This window comes from Barbus barbus (genome assembly GCF_936440315.1).
Source record: "Barbus barbus genome assembly, chromosome: 29".
In the NCBI taxonomy this organism is placed as follows: domain Eukaryota; kingdom Metazoa; phylum Chordata; class Actinopteri; order Cypriniformes; family Cyprinidae; genus Barbus; species Barbus barbus.
In genome coordinates this window covers 8697760-8723531 of record NC_136757.1, presented here as the reverse complement: position 1 = coordinate 8723531, position 25772 = coordinate 8697760, and the positions used below count along the sequence as shown (strand labels likewise).

The 25772-nt window shown below is 34.6% G+C and overlaps 2 protein-coding genes across 11 annotated transcripts in view; both read right to left on the bottom strand.

Moving 5' to 3' along the window:
* LOC306849655 (PDZ and LIM domain protein 2-like) overlaps positions 1-16341 on the bottom strand; it is a 74665-nt gene extending 58324 nt beyond the window's left edge. The window contains exon 1 of one of the 2 annotated variants that reach the window (XM_079384838.1): positions 15966-16341. The gene's annotated coding sequence lies outside the window, so the exon portion shown is untranslated. Of the gene's footprint in view, positions 1-12355; positions 12496-15965 lie in introns of those variants that run through there. The other variant, XM_079384839.1, reaches the window with a different exon arrangement.
* Positions 16342-17510: 1169 nt separating this feature from the next.
* Positions 17511-25772, bottom strand: part of LOC306849254 (vinexin-like) — a 57925-nt gene continuing 49663 nt past the window's right edge. For all 9 annotated transcript variants that reach the window (XM_079384155.1, XM_079384158.1, XM_079384160.1 and 6 more), the window contains exons 18-21: positions 21821-22303; positions 20512-20606; positions 20075-20181; positions 17511-18894 (exon numbers count right to left, since the gene is read on the bottom strand). In XM_079384155.1, coding sequence (XP_079240281.1) covers positions 18833-18894; positions 20075-20181; positions 20512-20606; positions 21821-22303 — 747 coding nt within the window. In that variant the 3' untranslated portion in view covers positions 17511-18832. The remainder of the gene's footprint in view (positions 18895-20074; positions 20182-20511; positions 20607-21820; positions 22304-25772) is intronic.

Here is a 25772-nt window from a genome sequence, read left to right as displayed (position 1 = left end):
TAAATGAAAGAATTTAAAGTCTATTTTACTACTAATACATTTTCAAGTCATTCCTCTACATGTGGGGACATAGTGGAACGAAATGTCGTGCCTCGCAGGACCACGGTGCTACATAAATACAGACATACAACAATGAAGTAAAAAGAACACTATAAACCTATACACAACTAACCTAAGTATTTACCCTATACAAACTAAAAGAATAAAGGATAAAAAATACAAACTATCCGAATGCTTCACAAATACTGTACATGTGCAAAGAGAGATATTTTGAGTCGAGCAGCTGGTTGGGGAACAGTGCAGGATGATTTGTAGTGCATGAGCATGTAAACATGCATATATTGCTGAGTCTTTTGCCTTCTGAATTTCACATTCAGAGTAATTATAGCTGCAGGAAATACACAGGATGGGAGAATCGTAATTTAATTGTATTAAAAACATACTAAATTGAATAAGTTAACTGATTTGAGTTTTGCAAAGTTTTGCAAATTAGCTTGAATAGAATCTCATCGAATCAAGAATCAAACCAACTCAAATTAAGTAGGTATTTTTTTGTATTGCACCTTTCACAGTACACTGTTTCAAAGCAGCTTTACAGAAACTAACAATGTTTGTGTTTATTTAATATTTTCATGCCTCAGTTGCATTTAGCAGATTAGAGCTGGGTTTACATTGTGTGATGATATAATCAAGCAGTTGAGATTTGCTATATATCACTTTACATAATCTCATAAATTTGCAACCCATTGTAAAGTAAAGATTTTTATTTATTTACTTATTTTTATTATTTATTTTTTATTTATTTGCATTGCATAAATGAGAACCGGATGCAAAACGTTGTTTATTTTGCATAACTGTCATGAAAATAATGCCATAAAGCATAATAATCTTTTTTATGCAACTTATTATCTCTCAATTTTTTTTTTACCTCTAGATTTTGCGATGAAATATGACTCCAACAAGTTCTTGATAAATTCTGAGATTCATCAAGCTGGACAATATTTTAGCTTAATTTACAGATCTACTCCCGTTTGTAGTACAATATTGTCCTAAATGTAAAGTAGCTTATCAAGCTTTTTAATTTTTTCCAACTCTGGCACCAATCATTCTGCTCAGATGCTATTCTGAAATGCTTACAGAAAGCTCATTCTGTTTCCTTCAGAATAAAAACTGAGTGACCAGACAGTAAGGTCAGCCAGGAAGCTCTCTGACTGAAATAGCATGCAAATGAGGATACTGAAACTGAAGTGAACCCTTGATATTCACTGCAAGCATCACATCCAGAGCTTTGGGAAATATCACAACATCTGGTTGTGCAGTAATTACTGCTCCTGCAGCCACTCAAATATCTCCACGGCCTATAGAAATCAGTAAGCATTCCAGGTTCAAACTGAAGGATCGTCTCCTGTTTTGCAAAAAGTGTCTCTCACCTCATGTTATCATCAAAAAGATTTCCCAAATCAAAACACATCATGTTTAAACTAGTAGGTTAAGTTAGTCTTGAGTTTAGCCAAGGCAAATGCTGTGTATTTTGCACATATTTACCCTAAGGTAAAAATTGTGAAAGCTTTAATAAAGTTGAATAATTATTTTATTTTAACACAGCAAACACCTTGAGTGACTCATCATGGGCTAAAAAGCTGCTCTCCAAGAGTAATGAGAAAAGACGCCAATTCCAGTATTCAGATCTGTGGGAGAGTTATTATATCGGAAGCAGTTATATAACAGTTTTGAATGAAGCGAAGGTCTTCAGTGGATATTTTGTGTGCCTGTGTGAAGCTATATTCCGAATTCTTGCCCTCTTTTTACTGGTGTTGTTTTGGATTGCATCTAAACAAATCTTGTGGAAGATGTGAATGAAGATTTCCGGTACAACAATACTACCTGCCATGATCAAAACCGCAGATGTTTCCTGGAATGTTAGAATACACTCGCACACACCTCAAAGTCATCCAACAGCTCTAAAACAGCCAGGACTTTTCCATATCTCAGTCTTCCTGAAGTACAAGTATGATACACACACGCATTCATTTCACCCATGTGCATACTTGACTCCAACTTGGTTTATTTCATGGGTTCTGAGAGCAGTTTGCATGAATTGTGGCCTTTAAATGAGAAAAAAAAGACCATCTCAGGAAGTGGACAGTTTCTTATTCTAGTAGGCTAATACTGAAAATATTGACAATAACAACTCACTGCTATATCATGATAAATTAAAAAAAAAAAGTTTAAAAATATTAAAATATAAAATATATTTTTTAATCAATTATTTTTTAATTACAGACCTGCTTCTCAGTCCAAATTCAAAAGCATTAATAATTCAGTAATTTATTACATTTGACAATCATGCAATGGGAAGTGAGGACTAATAAGTTTTATGTTGCACTTGAGTAATTTTTTACTCCAAAAATTTGTTTTTGCTCATATTGCCTGAATTGTTCTATTGTTTGGCATTTCTTTCTCTGTTCTTTTAATTACTGGAAAAACATGAGAATTATTAGATGACTACAAAACATTATTTAATAGCATTTAACAAAGGAGTCTTCACGTTGTGTGTGGTGATAAAACTAACGATAATTATCACAATGTAATTTCTTTGATAAAACGATAACAAGAGTTCAATAAATGTTTGATATAATGTTTATGGGCCATTTTCATTCTACAAACTGCCATCATTTACCATGGACTTACTATAGTAGCACTAACTGCACCATGGTATTGTGGCAGAAATGTGGAATATTCATATCGAATTATCATAATATTAATGAAGACGTATAAAATGTATTAACTGAGTAATGGAATACAATTAAAGTATTTTTTGTGATTATAGCATTTGCACATTTATACTAAATGTATTAATCCAGCACACAAGTAATTTCCATAAACCATACAGGTACATTTTTACCATGGTATTGAGGTGCTGTATGTGTGATTTTAACTGTGATTATCATGATCTAATTGTATGCTACTATGGAAGACCAATAAATGAACAGAAATGTATATCTCCCTCCTAACTCAAGTTACTGTCAAATGTGCATTTGTAGGAGACAGAAAAAATAAAAAATTTAATAAAATTGCAGCCTGCACTGCAAAATGTGCTGAAGATACACAAAGTCAGGAAACACCTGTTTCATGATTTGAAACAATATCACTCATTAGAAACTAGGGATGCACTATATTATCGGACTGATATCGGAATCGGCCGATAATGGTTTTAAATGTAAATATCGGCATAGGCCTGATATGAAAAATAACGCCGATATGTCTTGCCAATAAGAGGAATGGTTAACTCGCATGTGCTCAGGGTGTGCTAGCGATTAGATCACGTCAGCAGTGTAGCTCATTCTTGAAGCAAAGTTTTGTCTGAATGAGGATTAGATTGTTTTGGATCGCTGCATTTAATCTGTGAAAGCACGTACAGAATGATGCGTTGAGTGTGTGATGGAGTAAACAGTAATAGCACCTGCAGCGGCAGCAGTGACAGCCTCCTAACGCCCGTTCGGTAAGAAGTTTTAATCTTCGTAACTTTGTAGATCTTTTTATGCCCAAACATACACACTACACACGGACTAAAATTCAAAAAGCATAATAGGACCCCTTTAAAGGGTAACGAAACCCTAAAACAACTTTGAGTTAACGATCTGTAAGACTGTGTCTTTATTAGTGCTGTGCATTGATTAGAGTAAAAGTTTTGACATTTTGTTATAAAGTGTTTTAATTCTACAATATATGGTGTAAAAACGTCTGAGTGCTGGCCTCTTCAGATTGAACGGTGGCTAGTGCAGTTGAATTTTCCTATTGGACGTTGCATACCCGTGACGTATGATGGCACTTACTAACCACATCTTGTTCCGTCAAAACCACTGTAGCGAGTCAGGAGTTGGAATTGAGTATTGAAAACAATCAGGATAGCGTATATTAGCATCTAGTTATCATAGCCATTTATATAGTTTATTAGTATAGTATATAGATTATTTTGTGTAGCCTAGTTAGTCAATTAGCATACAGTTGTCAGTGTAGTATTGTTAGAAGCAGTTATTAGCATAGTATTGCATCAGTTAGGATAGCATTAAGTTAGCATAGATTTTTAGCATTAGCTTTATCTGCATTTAGTACAGTGGTTAGGATGGTATGTAGGTGTAGTGTTGCTGGTTGCAACAGCACTGCTGGACTGCATAGCTTTCTAGCAGACTTGAAAATTAGGCGCCAGTGGTTACATGCACTTGGCCTGGAAGACCTTGAGTTCCTGCCTAGAGCTGGAGTGTGTAACCTGCATTTTACGCGGGATTGCTTCAGCGCAATCAAGGTGGAAATGGGCTTCTCCAAACAGCTCGTGCTGAAAAGCGACGCAGTGCCAAACGCTACTCCACCACCGCTGTGGCGTCTTCAGGTGAGTGAGCATATATTAATCACAATTTATGTTCCTTCCTATTAAGCTAAAGTTAATTAACAATTTTTTTGTTTGCCTAAGATGACCAAAGAAATTGGGCGCCAGACTGAACCAGTCAGCTCCAGATCTGCAGGTGTACAGGCTAACGTGAAGCCCATCAGGAGAAGCAAAGGTGATTTTGAATACTATGAAGCTTTTGTATGTCTCATATAGTCAGGATGATATAATTTTGTTTTGTACTTTCGCTGCTTATAACAAATCTATTATTAATTTGCGCAGGCACCCAGGCCAGAACAGTAACAGGAGTGTGTCGTGTGACACAGGCACACTGATGGAGCCTTTCACAGAGTGTCCCGGGGCAACCTCTACACCATTGAGGAGGAAAAGATGTGAGGTGTCCACTGATGACTCCAGCTACCATAAAGATGGAAGTGAGAGCACCATGAACCGTACAAGGTAATGCGTTTAGTCCCGTTAGGTTTTCAGTTATATTTGACTGTTCTAATTTAGCTACTAATTGCTTTTTAAAATACTTTTGATTGTTTGTCATGAAGTCATTTCATTCTGATACATACACATTACATAACCAAATTATGATTATTTATGCTTTTAAATTTTTTTACTTTTTTTTATTTTGACAGTCACTTTGTGGTGTAATACTTCATTGGAGACACTAAGTACATTGTTTATGAATATAAACTGCTGGAAGCTTTTTAGAAGATGCCCTGTCTGCACCCGGAGTTGTGTTGTTTCACAAACAACCATTGGGACACTTCTCCATGTCAAACAGCACTGTGCTCACAATTATGTATTTATATAATAAACACCTCTAAACACCTCTTTTGCAGGTGTTTAGAGTTAATTAGTTGATTCAGATGATTAGGTTAATAGCTCGTTTAGAGAACCTTTTCATGATATGCTAATTTTTTGAGATAGGAATTTTGGGTTTTCATGAGCTGTATGCCAAAATCATCAATATTAAAACAATAAAAGGCTTGAACTACTTCAGTTGTGTTGTAATGAATCTAAAATATATGAAAGTCTAATGTTTATCAGTACATTACAGAAAATAATGAACTTTATCACAATATGCTAATTTTTTGAGAAGGACCTGTATATATATATATATATATATATATATATATATATATATATATATATATATATATATATATATATATATATATATATATATATATATATATATATATATATATATATATATATATATATATATATATATATATATATATATATATATATATATATATATATATATATATATATATATATATATATATATATATATATATATATATATATATATATAGCGCTTACTAGGGCTGAACGATATTCTGTTTTGACATCGGCATCGCGATGTGCGCGTGAGCGATAGTCACGTCGCCGGAACATGCGATGTGAAGGGTAGAAGCCCATGCTGTATTAAGAGAACGGTAGCACACAGGAAACACGAGTTTGTTGTATGGCTTGTTGCTGGGGTGACATGCACGTTCCGCGTGCCTGCACAGTGATTGGTTCGCTGTGCCGCTGCTCACCGCTCACGTTCAACATTCACTGCTAAAAATGCGCGACGAAGAGGATCCGCCGCAAAAAAATTATTTCGTACCAAAAAGTAAGTCGAAATCATCTATTTGGTACTATTTCGGCTACAAAAAGGAGGATGTTGACCAAAATGAGGTACTTTGCATGGAGTGTCATAAAGTTGTGGCCACAAAACAAGGAAAAACATTTGTCTGATCACTTAAAACGGCACCACAAAGCTCTTTATGACGAATACAAAGTCAAATCTGGATGTCAACCAAAACAAACAAATATTTGTGATGCCTTTGCCAGTGTGACACCTTACCAGAAAGGCTCTCAACGACAGAAAGAAATAACAGACGCAATAACGTTTCATATCGCTAAAGATATGTTGCCATTAAATACAGTCGCCAAAGAGGGATTTAAGAAAATGATCCGAACGCTTGACAGGCGGTATGTTATAACATCCCGCACATATTTTTCACATAAAGATTGTGAACCAAAATGCTTATAAGTTGTTTTATAAAAAATATATTTATTTTAAGTTATATTGTTGTAAACCAATCAGGGGGGTTGGTGTAAAGCTGCTGTTTTATTTAAAAATGTGTTCTGCTTTTGTGTTTACAGAAATGTTCTAATTTTGGAATAAAATATTAAGTGACCTTTTTGTCACTTGTAATGAAGCTTGCTTATTAGTGAAATTATTAATATCATGGAATGGTAATTATTGACTTTAGCCTGGATTGACGGCTCTCAATATCGCAATATATATCGTTGGGAAAAAAAATATCGCAATGTAATTTTTTTCAATATCGTGCAGCCCTAGCGCTTACACATTTAGACTAAGGAGGGAAGAAATATGTTGATACATATTCATTTTGAATTTTATAGCTGATTTCTTGTGTAGTGATTGTGTAGTGTGTAACTCCAGGTATTTATGCTTCTTTATAATTATTTTTATTAATTGTTTTAATAAAAAATATATTAAAAAATCCAGTGGGGGAAGGAAACCTCTGTATGGTCCTTCAAGAAACTCTTCCCTGATCCTGGTCACAGCACATGAAGGTATGACCACCCTTACGTGTTGGCCAAAGTACCCCCAGCACCACCTAACAAAATTGCAATATGCAAGGTTTCTATAAAGATAGGTGGTGCACATGTATGTTGAAGTGGAGGGTTAAAAAAAAAAAATTATTATTTATAAACACATTGATCTTTCTTCCTGGAACTAACCTGTTTACAAGTGTCCCTTCCATTTCACCAAATAACTGGAGATTAGTGCCATATACAGCTTGTAACACATAGGGGTTTAGTGCTACTGGCTCAAAGACTCCACCAATCTGGTCACACCTGTGTACTCCCTACAACATGAGAATGTTTATTACTACTTCGTTAGGATGTTTTATTTATTATTTGGTATGTGGGCGGTTGTGTGTTTTGTGTATAGTACTTATTAAATTAACTGGACTTAACACTCTGGTCTTGTCATATATCATAGCTATACCTTGGGTATCTCCCTACAACAGACATTCTCTACCAGAGACAGTGCTGCAGTGCCCACAGGTGCACCTGTTGAGACAGAATCATTTGTAACTGTAGAGGGAGACTTGAAGTCTCCGTTTTTTGCTTAATTATTAACACTAAATCATACCAAAATTAACCTAAATGCATGGGTTTGAAATATTTGAAAATTCGTTAGCATTTGCTATGAGCATTAACCTAAATTAGCCATAATGCTTTTGAGTTTGAGCCAGCGGCTCGAATTGATAAGACTCTGGCCCACAGTGATTGATATAGTTCAGTGTTTCCCCTGCGATTATCTTAGGACGGCACCCCTATGCCCCCCTTGAAGGTCAAGTTTATTTTATTTCATTTAATTTTATTTTATTTAAACAACAGAAGTCATTTAAAGTTACCTTTCCAATAGAACAGTTTAATAAAAGAACGAGGTATAGACCTAAGTAGCCTTACCTTATTGGTCTTATTTACCTTATTTACTTATGACGGCATGTTATTTCTGTCTCTAACGTTACATTACATTCGCGCGCTCTGTATCGCGCACAGTGGAGTTCCGCCCCGATATTTGCTACTCATACAGAAGCGCGTGAGGCTTCCGGTGATAATAGTGTCAGCGGTCTCACTAAATGAGAACAACATCTCCAGAACTGCTCTGAGAGTCACTTCATGAGCATTTGACCATTTCATTTGAGTAAAACTATCCTCATATCATATACACACAGAAATGTAAACGTATTCACGGCAACCCGTCAAAATAAAAGTTCGGGTTTCAATTGTAGACATTGCGGCAGAAATATATTCCTATTGCTCAGTAGAATATACGTAATAGCCTACTAAAATGATTAAAACCTTATTTTTAAGCAATAATCATAAAATGTGTTTACAATGTTTTAATTGTAATATTAAATCGTATTCCAAAACAAAATGGAACGGAATTTCTGCACAGGAGAGACTTGGTGTTGTTCCCAAGGAAAAGGAAATATATCTGCATCGGCCAAAATGAGTTGAAAAATATCGGCATATCGGCAAAACTCCAATATCGTGCATCCCTATTAGAAACTGCAGAAACTAAGAAATACATTTTTCTATTAAGATATTCATTTTGTTAAGGAAAATAACTGGAGTTTGTGTCATGTTCTGACCATAAAGAGTAGTTTAAAACCACAATTAATGCTCTAGTTAATGTTTTTTGAAACTACACATTCCCCTCCCATCACCACAGACTCATGTGTGACTTTAAAGTCAAACTCAAAAGACTATCAGACGCATTTATCCAAATCTATCCGATTTAAGATACATCGCATTTCAGTTCATGGCCTTGGCATTGCTTTAGCCACAAATAATGTGACCAGGGTGTGTTCGGAGTTTAAATCATTCTACGGACTTAGAAACTATTTAGTATCAAGTATTACAATTACAAGGATTCAAAGTATGAGCTGTAATAAATCAATACACTGAGTCTATAGTGTAGCTGCACACCCCAAACCTACCGAACATACTGTGCTTTTTCTCCCATGATCCACTCCCATGAGTGAGCTTAACACTGTCACACCTGCCCAACACACACCCAGCCAGCACAGCACCACACTCATGCCACAGCTACACAACACCTCCCCATTCTGGTTAAAACACGCCAGAATAAAGCATTCCCTACATTCTTATCACATTCAATGACAATGAGTCAACGCTGATACCTTCCATCCCATTACTGATGAAGAAACATCAAACTACACAGTACAACGAGAAAAGAACGCAAAGGGCGTTGGGTGAAGATGAACAATAGAAGACATGAGCTCAGTCTGAATAATGGACGGTGTATTGGTGTATTGGTCTCTGAAAATTTCACCAAATGATTCATTACAATTCTGCATTCCAGTGGTGGCTAATTACCGCCAGTTTTCGATATTTGGCATATATATATATATATATATATATATATATATATATATATATATATATATATATATATATATATATATATATATATATATATATATATCTCTTTATGACGCGAGTTACGCAAGGCGGTTCACTCCTCAGGTTTTATGTTTGATATGTTTTGCTGTCATAGAAACAGGTATTATGATCATGACACAAGAATGGGAGGAATTCACAAGCTCTGCGTTCTGACAAGTATACGTTCTTACCCACGGGCCACAAAAAGCTTAGAAAAAATTGAAAATTATTAGTTAATAGGCTCCTATGGTGGTCCTTTGGTTTACAAGCCACAGCATAGAACTGCAGGGCTCGCAAAATTTCTAAATCCCCTGGTAGCCCTTCGGGCAGGCACTCTTCAGATTTTGGTAGCCCGAATATTTATTTAAAAATTAATTTAACTAGCCCAAATAAAATAAAGACCATAAATGTCAAACAAAACATTTTCAATACACAAATATCAACGAATATCAAGGAAAGAGTTTTATTTTACCATTTAAAAAGGTATCTGCAGAATTCTTAATCTATTTAAGGCAATTTGAAAAATTATTTCTTATACCATTTAACGTATTTAACAACCTTAAAAACTCTTCAATTTAGTTGTATCAAATTTAAAAACCCATGGGAGCAATGTTCCCTCTAATTTTTTTTCTAGCTGAGCAAAACTTCTCTATTGGGCGGACATTTCTGGCACCTGAGCAAAAGCATTCTTTATACCAGACCTGTACAGCACGCACACAAAAAAGTGAGTAACTTTTAACTTTAATGTGCTATTTATATTTGATTTGACCCTTGATGTAACTAAATGATGTACATTTTAGGTTACCTGAGAAAACATTTTTACTGTACAATACACTGTAAAGTTTGCATCAATAAATCTTTTTAAAGAAGTTTCTTATGCTCATCAAGGCTGTATCTATTTGATAAAAAATACAGAATATTTCACAAAATAATATTGTGAAATATTATAGCAATTTAAAATAAATGTTTTCTATTTTAATACACTTTAAAATTTAATTAATTCCTGTGAAGCAAAGCAGTATTTTCAGAGTCACATGATCCTTTAGAAATCATTCTAATACGCTGATTTTTAATCAATGTTGGAAACCGTTGTACTGCTTTTTTATTTTATTTTTTAGACTGTATTTTTTGGGACCTGTGATATTTCAAAAAAATAAAAAGTTAAAAAGAACAGTGTTTAGTCAAAAGATATTTTGTGTTACAATATAAATTATTCAAAAGTTTGGGGTCAGAAATTTTTTTCTTTTTTAAAGATACTTTAAATAGGTTTAAAGAAAGTTAAATAAGCTTTATTCAGCAAGGATGTGTTAAATGGATAAAATTGATAGCAAAGACTTCTATTGTTAGAAAATATTTCTATTTTGAATAAATGCTGTTCTTTTAAACTTTTTATTAATCAAAGAAAAGAGTAACAGGTTCCAAAAAAAATCTTAAGCAGCACAACAGTTTCAACACTGATAATAAATCAGCATATTAGAAGGATTTCTGAAGGATCATGAGACACTGAAGACTGGAGTAATGATGCTGAAAATTCAGCTTTGATCACAGGAAAAAATACTTTTTTAAAGTATAGGTATTAAAATAGGAAACCAATATTAGAAATTGCAATAATATTTCACAATATCACTGTTTTTCTGTATTTTTGAAATGAATACAGCCTTGATGAGCAAGAGACTCAAAGTCAAAAACCTGATAAATAACTGACCTTGTTTTTGAGTCTATAATATAGGCCTAACATATATCATCAAAACAAACTATTTAAACTGATGAATAGAATAGAATAGAATAGAATAGAATACAAACTGAAGCAAAACTTAAGCTGAGATCTGCAAGTTAAATATAAAAAACGTGAACATATGGATTCTTCTATAGCTGTCTAAACATCATGATGAAGTACAGTTTGTACAATACTCTTGTGTGAGACTGTACATGTTTCAGAGTTTTGTTACCGTTCTTTGCCCATCCTCCGCTATTTCCAGCACTTAATCAAGCCACTCTTCTTTAATACATGAGGCGTTTTATTTCACGTCATTGCGTATGCGTTGGCTCTCGTGTTGAGCGCACTGCAACCATTGAATATTGAGTTTCTACAGCAACTCATTTGGTGCACATCGTTCTCTTTCTATGAAACCTGTAAACCGCTTTCACCGGCTCTAACTCTGTCGTGACATCAGCTCTATAGCGGTTTGCCCGAGCATTGCTATTCTTTCCCTTTTACTGGCGGCATTTAATCAAATGGCTTTCCAACTCAGTTTTGTGTGCGCGAGGCACATTATTTCTTCTGAGCGGCCGCAGCTTAAAGAGAACATTGTGTGGGAGCCCTGTATTTAAGGTAGCCCGTCGGGCAGGGCAGTGATACACTTTGGTAGCCCGACTGAAAAACAATAGCCCCAGGACGTCGAACTAGCAATTTTGCGAGCCCTGAACTGTCACGATAGCAACATTTCAGCAAAAATTTCTCTATTCTCAAATGGAACAGCAAAATATTCATTGAATGCATAAAATGCTGGAACATTTTATTTAAAAATAAATAAATTTAAAAGAAATTGAGTAAATTTACATATATGTAACTAAGTTAAATTAAATGGTAAATTTAAAATGACAGATGAAATTGCACTAAAACTAAAATTTCTAATTAAATTATACATTTAAATCAAATTAATTAATATTAAATAATTTAATTACATGAAAAGTTCCATTTAAATGTTAAAACAAAATAAAGATAAATTACAATTAAAGATTACATTTAAATCAAATTAAAATAAACTAAATTATGTAAAAATTTTAAATTTAAATCAAATTAAAAGATCAATTAAATTGCATTATGTTAAATTCAAAATTGGATTTAAATCAAGTTAAAAATTTAAATCAAATTAAAAAATTGATTTAAAGTTTAATATGTAGGGTTATGAATTAAAACCTCTTTTTAAAAAAGTGACATGAGCTCACCACAACAGAGATGAAGTCTCAATCCAGACCCAGTGTGCAGGCTTCTATATTGAGCTTTCCAGACACGGTCATAGAAACAAGACTGCACTTTTCTATATTTGCAAATACAGCCATCAATTCAGAACTGACTTATCTGAACTGACTCGATAGCAATGATAAGCAGTGGTTAAACACTGTCGTGACTTTTTGCAAAGGAAGTGGTTAGAGAAGACCCAGTTTTTGGTAAAGTATGCCTGCAATCAAGCAAAAGTTTTAGGCCTCAATTACAGAAAACTGAGAAGATTTTGCCCTGAACAGAAAAACTGTGGTGCAGACAGACATACGCCATCATTACGAATACCATATTATCCTGTTTACTGCCTTTAAATAAGAACACAGACAACCTTCAACTGCTACAAAACAGAGACAGCACACAGGAAATGTGGTAAGAGACACAGAAATCCAGCAACAAGATACCACATTGTGCACACAAACAACTGAAAGCACTATAAATGAAGAACACAACCACTCTCCATCATCCTCAGTGAGAGAATGCATATTTATGCAGTGAATGACACTCTATATGTCACCCTTATATGGAGATGGTTTGGGCGTGAATTATGCTAATAACCCATATTAAAGATGCAATCATACCTAACTTCACAGTTAAGTAAAAACGCGAGCTCATGCAAAAGAAGCTTCTCGCCTTCAGAAGTTCAAGTCTGATGCACTTGCAAATTCACGCAGCAAGATGATGGTAAGTCAAAGAGAACATTTACCTCGTTTGACCTGTATGTTTAAAGGGAAAGTAGATGGTATAATTTCACATTTGGAATTTATTATTTGGGATTCTTTCATTTAAATCCTAAAGCATGACATCACGTCCTGTTGCCAAATTCTTTGCAAGCTTCATGTGTATGTGTGAACACACTTTTGTATAATCCGGATTATTCACCTTCACAACAAAAAACGATAAAACGGATAAAAGAAAAGATGAACACGCAATTATGAATTGAAAGAGACACTAAGTCTCTTTCATCATCAACAGCTGACAACAGATCATATCAGAGCAGGCGGTTTCCTGTGTATTTGAGCATGTGGTGCAAATTCTTGCTAAACCAAAGAGAAACTAGAAACTTTGCATATGCTGAAAACATCCAAAAACTGTGGTTTTCAAAGCAAAAAAAAAAAAAAAGTCTAGTTTGGTGAAATAACCGTCAGAATATGGTATGGAATTGTTGCTTTGTATGGGGTGCTATTTTGTGGTTCAGTTGACTATCAAAACCATAAACGGTACTGCACTACTTGCCTTGGAGGGTTTTAGTGCAGAGACATGCGCAATTATAAGACATGTATGTGGATGTTATGTCTTCCACGGCCTATTAGCACTCTGAGCATATCTGAATAGAGAGAGCAATAATGCTTCATTCTCAGAGATGGAGTCTCAAGGGATATTTACACGGCAACAGCTTTTGGGGGTCTGAAAAGGCAAACTTTTGAAAATCGGTTTTGTGATTAACCACTAAAGTGTAAACCACAAAAATGTGAATTAGCATAAATAGTGCAGGCATATGCATATTGTGTGTTTGCACAGTATTTCTTCACAAAGTGACGGCAACTACAGGCCTGGAATGCTTAATACAACATTTTAAGCCATTTCCGCGGATCCGTGTGAACAGATATTTTGACAACTTTGTCACACGAAAAAAATTCAGTAAAAATGTTTCTGTTTCTGTTCTGTCACGTAAACATATCATAAATGGACAGAAACTAAACCAAAATAATGGAGAAGTCAGTCTAGGACTGGCCCAACAAATTAAATATAATTATTAATATTACGTCTTATTAAATCACGTTGGTTTAAATTTCCTAACTCTACAGTGTAAACAGTATTATTTTTTAATTTTTTGAAGTTGTAAATAAAACAAAGATTATTGAAGTACTTTTTACAAGAACATACTATTTTAGTTTTTCAGTTTTTCAAAATTTCTCAATTTTAATTTGAGTAAAAAATTGCCTACACCAGATTTTTTTGTGTATTTAAAGTTTACCCTGTACTGTTATTTTTATTTTGCACTGACCAGTGTTATGTTAGTATTATTTGTGTGCTAATAATTTGTGTGTTAGTAATTTTAGTGCTTTATCACTCCAGTGCTTTTTCAGTTAGTTGCCAAAGCAACATTTCTAATCATAATTAAATTTTTTCTATTGAATTATTATCATCATGATGTATTTTTTTTTCCATTTCTATTTAATTATACCAGCTTTATTTCAATTAAAATATTTTTAGTTTATGATAACCCTGCTATTGACATTAATTTAATACTTGCTAATTCACACTGTTTACTGCGCCAATAAATGTTATAACAAAAAAAGCATACCAAAAATAAAACAAGAATGAGAAGAATGTGTGTGTGTGTGTTTTGGAGTGACGGAAGCTGGGTAAAGCAGAGTAACATTGTGGGAGAAGCTAAAATCGAGAGATGAGAAGAATTGCACAGGTGGAGACAATAGAGAGGTACAAAAGCTCTGTCAATGGGTTTGGTCAATGCATAGACACGCGAGTACAGAAACACATCTGACTTTTTCCCATCAATTCAAAAGTACTGCTCAGTCATCGCTCACATTCAGAGCCCAGCCTCAAAACTGCATTCTGCTCACTCTAAACCTACAAAGACCTGTGCTACAGCAACAATACAGGAGCAACTAGTACAAACTGATGATTTTTAATGCAACTTTGTACAAGTCAGGCATTTACTCATTTCTGAGGCTGGCCATGTGGATTTGGACAGTGTTGATGCCTTAAACTGTAACTTTTCACATTATTCTGCATAACTGAATCCAAAACATTCCAGTCTGTCCCGGAGCAAAACCCCAACCAGCATACAAGAAAATCCATTGCATTCCCTCAAAATATCAAAAACAACTGTGTGCATGCACTTATGAATCACAGTCTATTTAAAGACAACGATCAAGCAAAAGTATGCATCTTAAAACCAAGTGAGCTGCCCTACCTAGACAACATTTTTGAGCATCTTAAGCACAAAAAAAATCAAGTGTTTCCAGTTACTGAATCTCTTAATGTACATTACACTGGTCTCTCATCATCTGGTCTCTTACCCATTCAGATTGCATTCTCATGTAGAACGTTTTAAAGCTTTATATGGATTAAAATCATTATATTCTGAACACAAATTTAAAGTACAAGGGTGTCCCAAGGTTTTCCACTCTCTATTATTACCTCCCCCTCCATCAACACGTTTAACCCGTTTACTGTTTCTTAAGAAAGAAAGAAAGAAAGAAAGTGATGGAGAACTACAGATTGACTAAGTTAACGTACTCCTCTGAATTAAGCTGCAGTGATACAGCTGTTGTGTTGATTCAAGTGACACATTTCATCACTTAAACAAGCCGAAACATTCAGTTTTTCTCTCATTTCTGCGTAGGATAGTCAGGCTTTTCAGTAAAGCATCCGGGTGCAGTAAAAGAGACAGAGTGCAGCAGTGAAAGACTGAAGGATGCTGAACTGTTTCTCACTCCTCAAACCCACAGGATGAGTATCACTTCTAAACAAACACAACCCAGTAACGGTACATATTTAGTTATAATATAAAGGAAAATAAAGACTTACCTGGTAAATGGCTGGCGCGCGGTTAGGAGTAATCACAACTCTGCGTTTGGCACCTGTGCGGATGACGTCAAAAGCACGCACGCGTTCAGTGTGCGCGCGGAGAGAGTCACAAACTCTGTCCGCTTCCTAACGCAGACCTGATTGAGACACTTTCAGCGCGTCAGTTTTTAGGCTGTGCGCTCCATGTGACCAAATTCCCACACCGCCCAATTTTTTTCTAACTTTTCCCGAGAAGGTTTCCGCTGTAGAGATGATGGAGCATCACATGCCACGTGTTGCTGTCAAAATAAAGGCTGGGGGTGGCACGCGAGGCGTGTCGAGGAGGTGGGATGAAAGACAAATGTGATTTTAAAAGCAAATATTTATAACATACTGCGCCAGTGCGCCACCTGCTGGCGGTGATAAATAATGAGAAAATCTTATTAATTCTGCATTTAAATTTAAGATTCTAAAATCGCCTTAAAATAAAATAAATCGATACTTTTATTCGGAAACTGATCCAAAAATTAACCATGGTTTTATTGTAGTAAAAGAGTAGTTTTTTGACGTATTGATTACTATAACCACAGTTTTACTACAAATACCATGGTGTAGCGAGACCACGGTTCATTTGTGGTTTAACTATAGTAACCATGTTTTTTTGGTTTTATTTGGAGTAAAACCATGGTTAATTTTCGTAAAGGAAGTGACAGTAAAGACATTCATAATGTTACAAATGATTTATATTTCAAATAAAGCATGTTCTTTTAAGCTTTCTATTCATCAAAGAATCGAAAACAAACAATATCACAATTTCTACAGAAATATTAAGCAGCACAGCTGTTTTTAACATTGATGATAATAATCTTGAGCACCAGATCAGCATATTACAATGATTTCTGAAAGATCATTATAATGGCTGCTGACAATTGTACGAAAATTTCACAAAATTGCTGGTTTTACTGTATTTTGATCAAATAAAAGCAAATAATTATACAATATTGATCAATTAAAATGATATTTGAAAATAATTTTAAAACACTACGAATAATTATATTAATATTACAAATCTACCAAAAACTGTCCCATGCAGTTCACCCTATATATATATATATATATATATATATATAAAACAAAGACATTTGGCTGTCTTTGTAACATGCTTTTGTCTAAATCAATCAGTACAATCTCAAAACACATAAGATCAAACAGTCTGGGTCAGCAGCTCTGAGGTTATAAAAGGTTGTTCTGCTTCTGTGTTTTGGAAAATTAAAGCGTTATGAGTTATTGGCCTTTTCACCCAAATATATCAGTCATCATGTTCTCAAGAGTAATTATTTCGTGTTGCATACAAATAGGTGTGTTGACTTATGAAAGACAGCGTGTGAATAACAACAGAAGCATTTACTGCATAAAGCAGGCGCTGCAAGGCATTTAGTTCAGAATGGACTATGAAGAACATCAGAGTGATTCAGATAGTGAAAGTAACAAGCAAACCAATGTTTTTCATTATTGATTTGATCATTATCGAAATCTGTGAGTACCTTACATACTGCAATACATACTGTGTGTCAATAAAAATATATTATCTTTATTCCATTATTTGATAACTGTGTGATAACGATTCGGCAATCTGTACAACAAAATGCAGTCAGCTACTTCAGTTCCCAGATCATTAAAAACAGAAGACAAAGCGAGTTAATGATGGAATTCAATGAACGCCTGCATCTTCCACAACCATTTTTATAGCCAACAATAACCATCAATGAAAAGTCCTCCGGCTCCAGTCTTAAAGCCTGTGCACATGTGCTTTGACATAAACACAAACTGACTTCATTGTAAGGTGTCAGTTTCAACCTGTAAAATCATAAGAGCTCATGATTGATATGTAATATTTTTAGTTCTTGTATTAAGCATAAAAAAGTCATTAATTCTTAAAACAAGAAAAACATCCCATGTGTAAAACATATATAAACTTAGGTTAAGATCTCAGAAATTTTACCTTGTACAATTTTGCTCCATAAACAAAGTATTATTCTTGTTTTATAATGTTTACAGGAAAACAAGACAAAATACTGCTCAATATCCCCCCGTGAATGAATATACATGCAAATCATGATGTTCTTCTGATCCTGAAGACTGATTCTACATTAATTAACATTTTCAGTTCAATATGGTTTTGCATATGGATTTAAATCATTAATATAAACCATGTTTAATCTAGTCTGGCTGGAACCCACCACAAAATATCAAACCCTAACAGATTTTTCTCTGAGAAGGAGACTTTTCCCTGTCCTAAAGCTGAAGATAATGTTGAACGCTGGGTTTGTTACACAGTTAACATGAACTTAATACAGACAGATTAAACACTTGGCGATAATTGCATTAAGCGCATACAGACACTTGATAATGATTGCAAAGACTGGTTATTATATGATGTGGCAATCAGCTAAGCCAGCGCAACAGATAAATGGCAACTGTGATGAGCATCTGAAAAAGGTTTTAACCATGTCTTACATCCAGATCCTCAGGATATGTAGAGTTGGCAATGTTACTACAAATCTGAAACCAAAATGGAGGTAAACTTTACAAAGATGTTAAAATTGAGTAAGTCATCTTAGATAATGTCAATAGCATAATGCAGTGCGGCTTCATCACACGTGAGTGGTCAAACCTATCTGTGTCCAATGTCTGCAAGAGATACTGTAAGGTGAGGAGTGCACATGCTTGGTGGAGGATGTGAAGGGGTTTTTATGGTTTTATATTTGTGTTTGTGAGGAGGGCAGTGGTTTTGTGTATAGTGTACAGTGGCAGTACAGACAGACTGTATTTTTTATTGATTAGTGGTTGAGCCTGAAGTGTCAGTGAACAAGAACTGGTGGAAGCTCTCAAACTGGTGCCACATAGTTGCCAGGGAATGTTCCAAAAGCTTGGGTCCTCTCAGACATACCTGGAAGGAAAAGAAGAATACAATGTTATTTAAGCAAGAAAACTTGGCACAAAACAGCTACCACTTTGCTAGCACACTGTGGTAAACATTACAGTACTGTAATGTGAGAATTGGCCAAGAGAGGGCAGCACAGGGAAGGGCTTTGCACTGAGACTACACTTATAATCTATAAAAGATAGATCTTTCAGTTTTGTTATATTATAAAATATTACTTTTATTCATTAAGGATGCATTAAATTGACAAATTTCACAGTAAAGACATTTCTAATGTTACAAAATGTTTTTGAACTTCTTTTTGAAAAATAGTGCTGCCAAACGATTAATCGCATCCAAAATAAAAAATAAAAAAATGTTTAAATAATATGTGTGCTGTTTATTTATACACACATTCATTATATATTTTGAAAATATTTACATGTATAAACATTTATATAATTATATATAAATATGTTTATATATTAAACTTTTTTTTTTACAATATATACATGCATGTGTTTGTATTTATATACATAATATATGTGCGTGTCCTGTGTATATTTATTATGTAAACAAAAACTTTTATTTTGGATGTCATTAATAGAAAACCCTTATTATGAATTATAAGAATATTTTACAATATTTTCTGTTTTTACTGATCAAATAAATACAGCACTGGTGAGCATAAGAGACTTTTCAAAAACATTTTTTTTTAATCTTATCAACACCAAACTTTCGACCCATCTATGTAATAATGTTGCACTGTAAATTAAAAAAAAAAAAAATCTACACATTTTAGTTTTTCTGACACTGCTATGTTCCATTACATTTGAAGTGTATTTGTATTTGTTATGTTCCCCTAAGCATTTAGGGGTCAGAAGGGGAAGTAACAAAGAGTAAAAAAATTTAACGAAGTAATGAACAGCGAGTAACAGTATTCTATATAATACTGTAGGCTTCAAATATTATTAATGCTTATTTCAGACTTACCTGCCCCTACAATTCTGCCCAACTACACTAAAATAGCATCAATAGTTTTAAATGCTTGAAGTCCATTTAGCCAGGTGATAATCAATATGGTTCCAATATATCATTCATCCCAGTGGTTGATCTCTTTACAAAGTCAAACAGACCTATCCTGTTTAAGAGGGCAGTTCTTGGCCAGAATGAGCTGTAAAGTGAAGCAAACTTAAAGGGCCATTACCTACAAACCAGCCATCATCACACTTCTCTATGACCTGAATGATGTCTCCTTCTCTCAGTTCCAGCTCGTCTCTGTTCTGGGGTTTATAGTTGTAAACCGCTTTATACCTGAATGCAAAGAGAAAGAGTGAGTGAAAAAGAATAACCAGCAGTCAAGAGTGAAAACTGTAGCGGGATTAACCCTGGAAATGTCATTTCTACATTCTTAAAGGGACAGTTCACACAAAAATAAAAATTGTCATTTACTCTCTTTCATGTCAGTCTAAACCTCATCTTTTACAACATGATAAATAAAGAGTAAATAAAGAGCTTTTTCAAATTTTCTGTTTTACTTAACTATCCCTTTAATCAATCATAAAACTAATAAAAGTTCATTTTTTTCTCTGTCTGCTTGAATTAGTTCAATAGTAATGAATGATGTACTGTATAAGTACTCACGGTTGTCGTGAACAACCCATGTTCACGGGAGACTGTGATTTGGAAGGAATTTTAACATCTGCATTGAGCTGTGGAGATTGCATTCTGGTCCGATCCTAAACATAATTGTTAAAGTTTTATTCATATATATTTTTCCCCAAAAATTATGCAATATGTCTTAAGTATTCACACTCATTCATGGACACATTTTTTCCTTGAACATGTTTTTATGTTGTTACTTGTGATCAGCTGATACTGATTTTTCACTTTTGGTCCTTACTGTGTATATAACATGATTTAATGAAAATGCATGAGATATAAAAATAAAATTGCTTAAAATAAATAAACGTTTATTTGATTCGTTTATTTATGCCAACCATGTCTGCATTTATTTGACTAAAAACTACAGTAAATTGATTATTAATATTATATAATTAATATCAAATTAATAATTATTAATATAATATAAAATGTATGTTGTGAAATATTACTACAATTTAAAATAACAGTTTTTAAGTCATTTATTCCTGTAATGAATTTTCAGCATCATTACTCCAGCCTTCAGTGTCACATGATCCTTCAGGAATCATTCTAATATGCTGATTTGATGCACAAAGCGGGGAAAAAATATTATTATCAATGTTGAAAACAGCTGCGCTGCCTAATATTTTTGTGGAAACTGTGAAAAGCCTTTTTTCAGGATTTTTTTTAGGATTTCAAGATTTTCACTTTTGATCAATTTAATGCATGCTTATAATAAAAGTACCAATTTCTTTCAAAAAAAAAAAATAAAAATCTTACTGATCCAAAAACTTTGAACTGTAGTGTTCAAATAAAATTGTTCAAATTAAAAACATATTTGCCACAATGCAAAAACATTCCACCATTTGTGGTCAGTAAGATTTTTAAATATATTTGTAAGAAAGACTCTTCTGCTCACCAAGGCTGCATTTGTTTGGTCAAAAATACAATAAGAAAACGGTAAAAGTAATATTTTGTAACAATATATTGTCATAGCTTAAAATAACTGTGATTAGCAAATGCTGATTTGCTGCTCAAGAAACATGTATTATTATCAATGTTGACAACAATGTAAAAGGCCTTACTATAATTTTTTGATCAATTTATTGCATCCATGTCAAATAAAAGTGTTAAAATCTTTAAAAAAAAATAATAATAAGTCTTACTAACCCCCAAATTCTGACCTGTACTGTACAAATAGAAATTCTCAAATTTGATAAAACACTTATTTGCGACAAAAAATTCACTAAAATCAATCTGATTAATAGGCCATACACATAGATAGGTAGTGTTGTTAGTCTACACAAACCTGTGTGATGTACGGAGGGTGCGAGCTGCTGTTGGCTGGCAGTCCCGGGCCCTGTGGAGATGTCAGCACATGATTGGAGAGAGACATGGGTGATCGGGTGTCCTTTTCCAGTGGGCTGTGAGTGTGCAGTGATCCGGCCCGGTTGTTTGTTGGCGAAAACAGGAAGTGGTTTGAAGGCTGGTTTGGGGAGTTGGGCTGTGCGTGTGACATAGGGGAGCGTGATTGGCTGGAGTGTTTGTGAGGTGAAAGCTGGGGTTCGGGGGAGCGTGACAAGGGAGACAGAGGGGAGTGCTGTGGTCGACCAGGGCTGAGGGGCTCTGGGGTAAGAGTGGGAGAAGATGGAAAGTCATCACTGCTTTTAGTGCGGGGCATTTTGTTGACCTGGACGTAGTTGATGGGGAAGATTCCACTGCGGCTGGTGCCGGCGATACGCCCCTCTAGCCAGTGATCATCAACACGCCTGGTGATAGAGATCACCTCATCCTGAGACAGAGACAAGAGAAGAAAGCTGTTTGGTGTCAAATATCACGGTTCTCTGGAATACTTGCTTCTGATTGGTCAATCGCAGCATTCCATGTTCGAATATTTGTGTATGATGATATTAAGCTGTAAAATTTGCAGTAATTGTCTGTAATTGTTCCAGGCAACCATTATTCTACATATTTGTACTAGTTAGGGCTGAGAGTTGATTCCAAAAACAATTGAATTACATGTCTGAGCATGAAATGATTCATTTCCCTAATTACCAAACTCAAGCTTTAAAGCAGCGGTTTTCAACCTTTATGACTCTAATAATGCCCCCTACTGTCTACAACAATATTCGAAGGCCCCATGACTTTTTCAAGTGGTTCATGGTTTACTCAACAAGAATTCGTGTTTGGTCTCGTTCTGTATCGCGTATCTTGTCAGTGTCTGCGCTTCCTTTATTTTTGCTGTAGACTGTAAACATTTGGGTTTGACATCAAAAGATGAATATGAGATGAGAGATTAACATTTCATCTTTTATTTACATGTATTTTCATCTGGATCTGATACACAACTTAGAAGATAGCACCTTTTGTTTGAACCCACCCATTTTTCATGTTATAAAGTATTGGAACATGTGACTGACAGGTGTGTTTTGTTGCCCTGGTGTGTCCTATTAATTGATTATTCAAACAATAAATAGCACTGTGGTTGTACATACACATATAAAGTTGTTTTTTTGGTGTTTGGCTTAGTGTTATGTTAGAATCATTATTATACTCATACCTTTTGCTCTTTGATATTTTGAATTATTTTTAGCTTTATTTTTTGTTTTTCATTTAAATGTTAAGTTTTGAAATTTTGTTGTGCGCATTTGTCATTTTTATTTAATTTCTTTATTTTTAAAATGTGTATAGGTAGTATTTATAAAGTTTTAGCTTTTAGTTTTGGATCTGTTTTTAGTTGTTTTAATACTACATTTGATTGCTTCTGTTGTCCTCATTTGTAAGTCGCTTTGGATAAAAGCGTCTGCTAAATTACTGAATAATAATAATAATAATAATAATTAAGAATAAGTATTTACAGGGGTCATGGACTGCCTGTGTTTTTTATTTTGTTCTTTTCTCTGAGGTCTACTTATAAATGTTAAAGATGTTATAGTACATATTTGTGATTTGGTTTCTGTGTAGACCTGCATGTTCACCTCTCTCGTAAAAACGCTACATGCACGAATCGGTGGGCGGGGCTAAACAGGCAGTGATGTTGAAGCAGGCGTTGATGTTTTTCTGCGAATGCGGTGTGTTTATCCACACTATTACATCAGTGTCACATTCCACAAGCTGTTGTTTTGGAAGACTGCCTTCAATATAAGCTGTTTTTAGACTACTTTAGACTAAACTTACAGGATGTTTTTTTATAGTACAATGACCTACATCTTATGTCAAAAGATCAAGGGAATTTTGGTTCCTCAGTTCATGACCCCTTTAAGAGTATAACATTTTATATACTAAGATTTATAAATAATAAGTTTTTATTCATCTACATAACATTTCTAGGTCTAGAACACTAAAAATTAGACCGTTTCATATGCAGGGTTTTTTAAAGGGGTCATCAGATGCAAAATTAACTTTTACGTGTTGTTTGAACATAAATGTGTGTTGGAAGTGTGTGTACACAACCACCCTATAATGATAAAAATCCCAGTGTTTTTTTTGTTTGTTTTTTTTAATCCAGATAAATAATATCCCATTTTTCAAATCAAGCCGTTTTCAGATGCCTGTCTGTGTGACGTCCCACAGACCCAGGCCCTCCCACGACTGTTGATTGACAGTAATGTTTTACCTTAGACCCGCCCTGAGTGAGCTGTGAACAGTCTGCCATTGTTTCGGCACCGGAGCAGGAGTAGACAAGATGTCTCCGATTAAGCGATTGAGGTGTTCTGTTGTTGGATGTAATAATGAACATAGCAGTAGTCATTTACTCCCGACATCTGAGCCGCTGAAGACGCAGTGGATTACGTTTGTTTTGGAAGGGAATGCTCCCCGATCTACCTAAACGCATCTATTTCGCGCAAATCATTCGTGATTCAGCTTCACCTCCAGAAGAACTGAGTATTAGATTTTTTTTGTTTTTTGTTTTTTTAATTTTGCAAATTGCCTTAATGTGCTAGTTAGCAAGTTTCACAATGAATGCGGCTAAATTTTACAGTCTCTCAGAGAACTGCTTGTCACCCCACGGAAGAGAGGGGTGGGGCCAGCAGAGTTCATTAGCATTTAAAGGGAAATGCACTGAAACAGCTTGCTGTGTGCAGAGCTGATTTTAACAGGTTAAAAAGGGTGTTGTTTTACACTACAACTGAGACATTTTAACCAAAGTATGTTATAGACTTTTCATTAAGACCCTAAAGAATCATATGAACTTGTGGAAAATGGGCATCCAATGACCCGTTTAAGACTGGGGGAATACTTCAAAAAAGCTGTTCTTGAATTAAAATAACATCTTGATTTTTTACTTGTATTGTCTTATTTTAATTTAATTCAGTTTTTAATGTCTATGTCTTTTACACTGAAAGTCAATGTAATCTGAATGTAACCTGAAAAACTGTTTAAACTTTCTTCAAAATATCTTCGAGTTCCACAGAAAAAAAAATTTATTCATACAGGTTTGGAATGACATGAAGGTGACTATATGATGACAGTCATTTGGAACAAACTATCCTTTTAACATCTAGCAATGGGGGTTTTGATTTATTTCAGTGACTTGGAATCCTTTAGATTGAGATTGACTACATTTGGTGTTACATCATTTCTCCAGCAGGTGTGACCAGTGATTACCTGAGCACAGATCATTTGAAATAATTGCCAAATTGTTCACGATCGAAGCACGATAAGAGCACCAAAAGCTTGTCAAAGTCAAACTTTCTAGAAAGTTCGCCCAAACTAGTAAACACCTTCAAACTACCATTGTTCAGTCTGTGGTAATTATGTAATCAGTACATAGTAGGTGTGCCTCTGGGGCTCTGGTTCTTTATTTCTGTTCAGTCCGTCAAGGACATCCGAGAGTGAAAACATGAACGCCGCTGTTTTCTCACGGCTGTCATTTTTGTTTTGTGTGATATTGTTACTGTGAAGAAAGCATGCAGCACATATTTACATATTAATTTAAACACCACTCTCAGCAGCGTTGGGATGTTCACTAACAGTAAAGCTGTTAAGGAATTTTGACGTTCTTTTTAGCCCCCAAGCGAAAAACAAAAAAGAAGGCCTTTACTTAACTGATCAGTGCAATCCGTCTAACCATGAACACAAGCACACCATTTAAGCAAATGGAAGAGGTCACAAGAAGTATATTCATTTCAAACCAGACACAAATTAAAGAGGTTTCCACCTCGGCTCAATTAAGAATCAAGAAAATTAGTTTGGAATCTAATATTTTATGAAAATCAATTGTACACAATAGATTAGTTGTAGTATATGATGCAGATGGG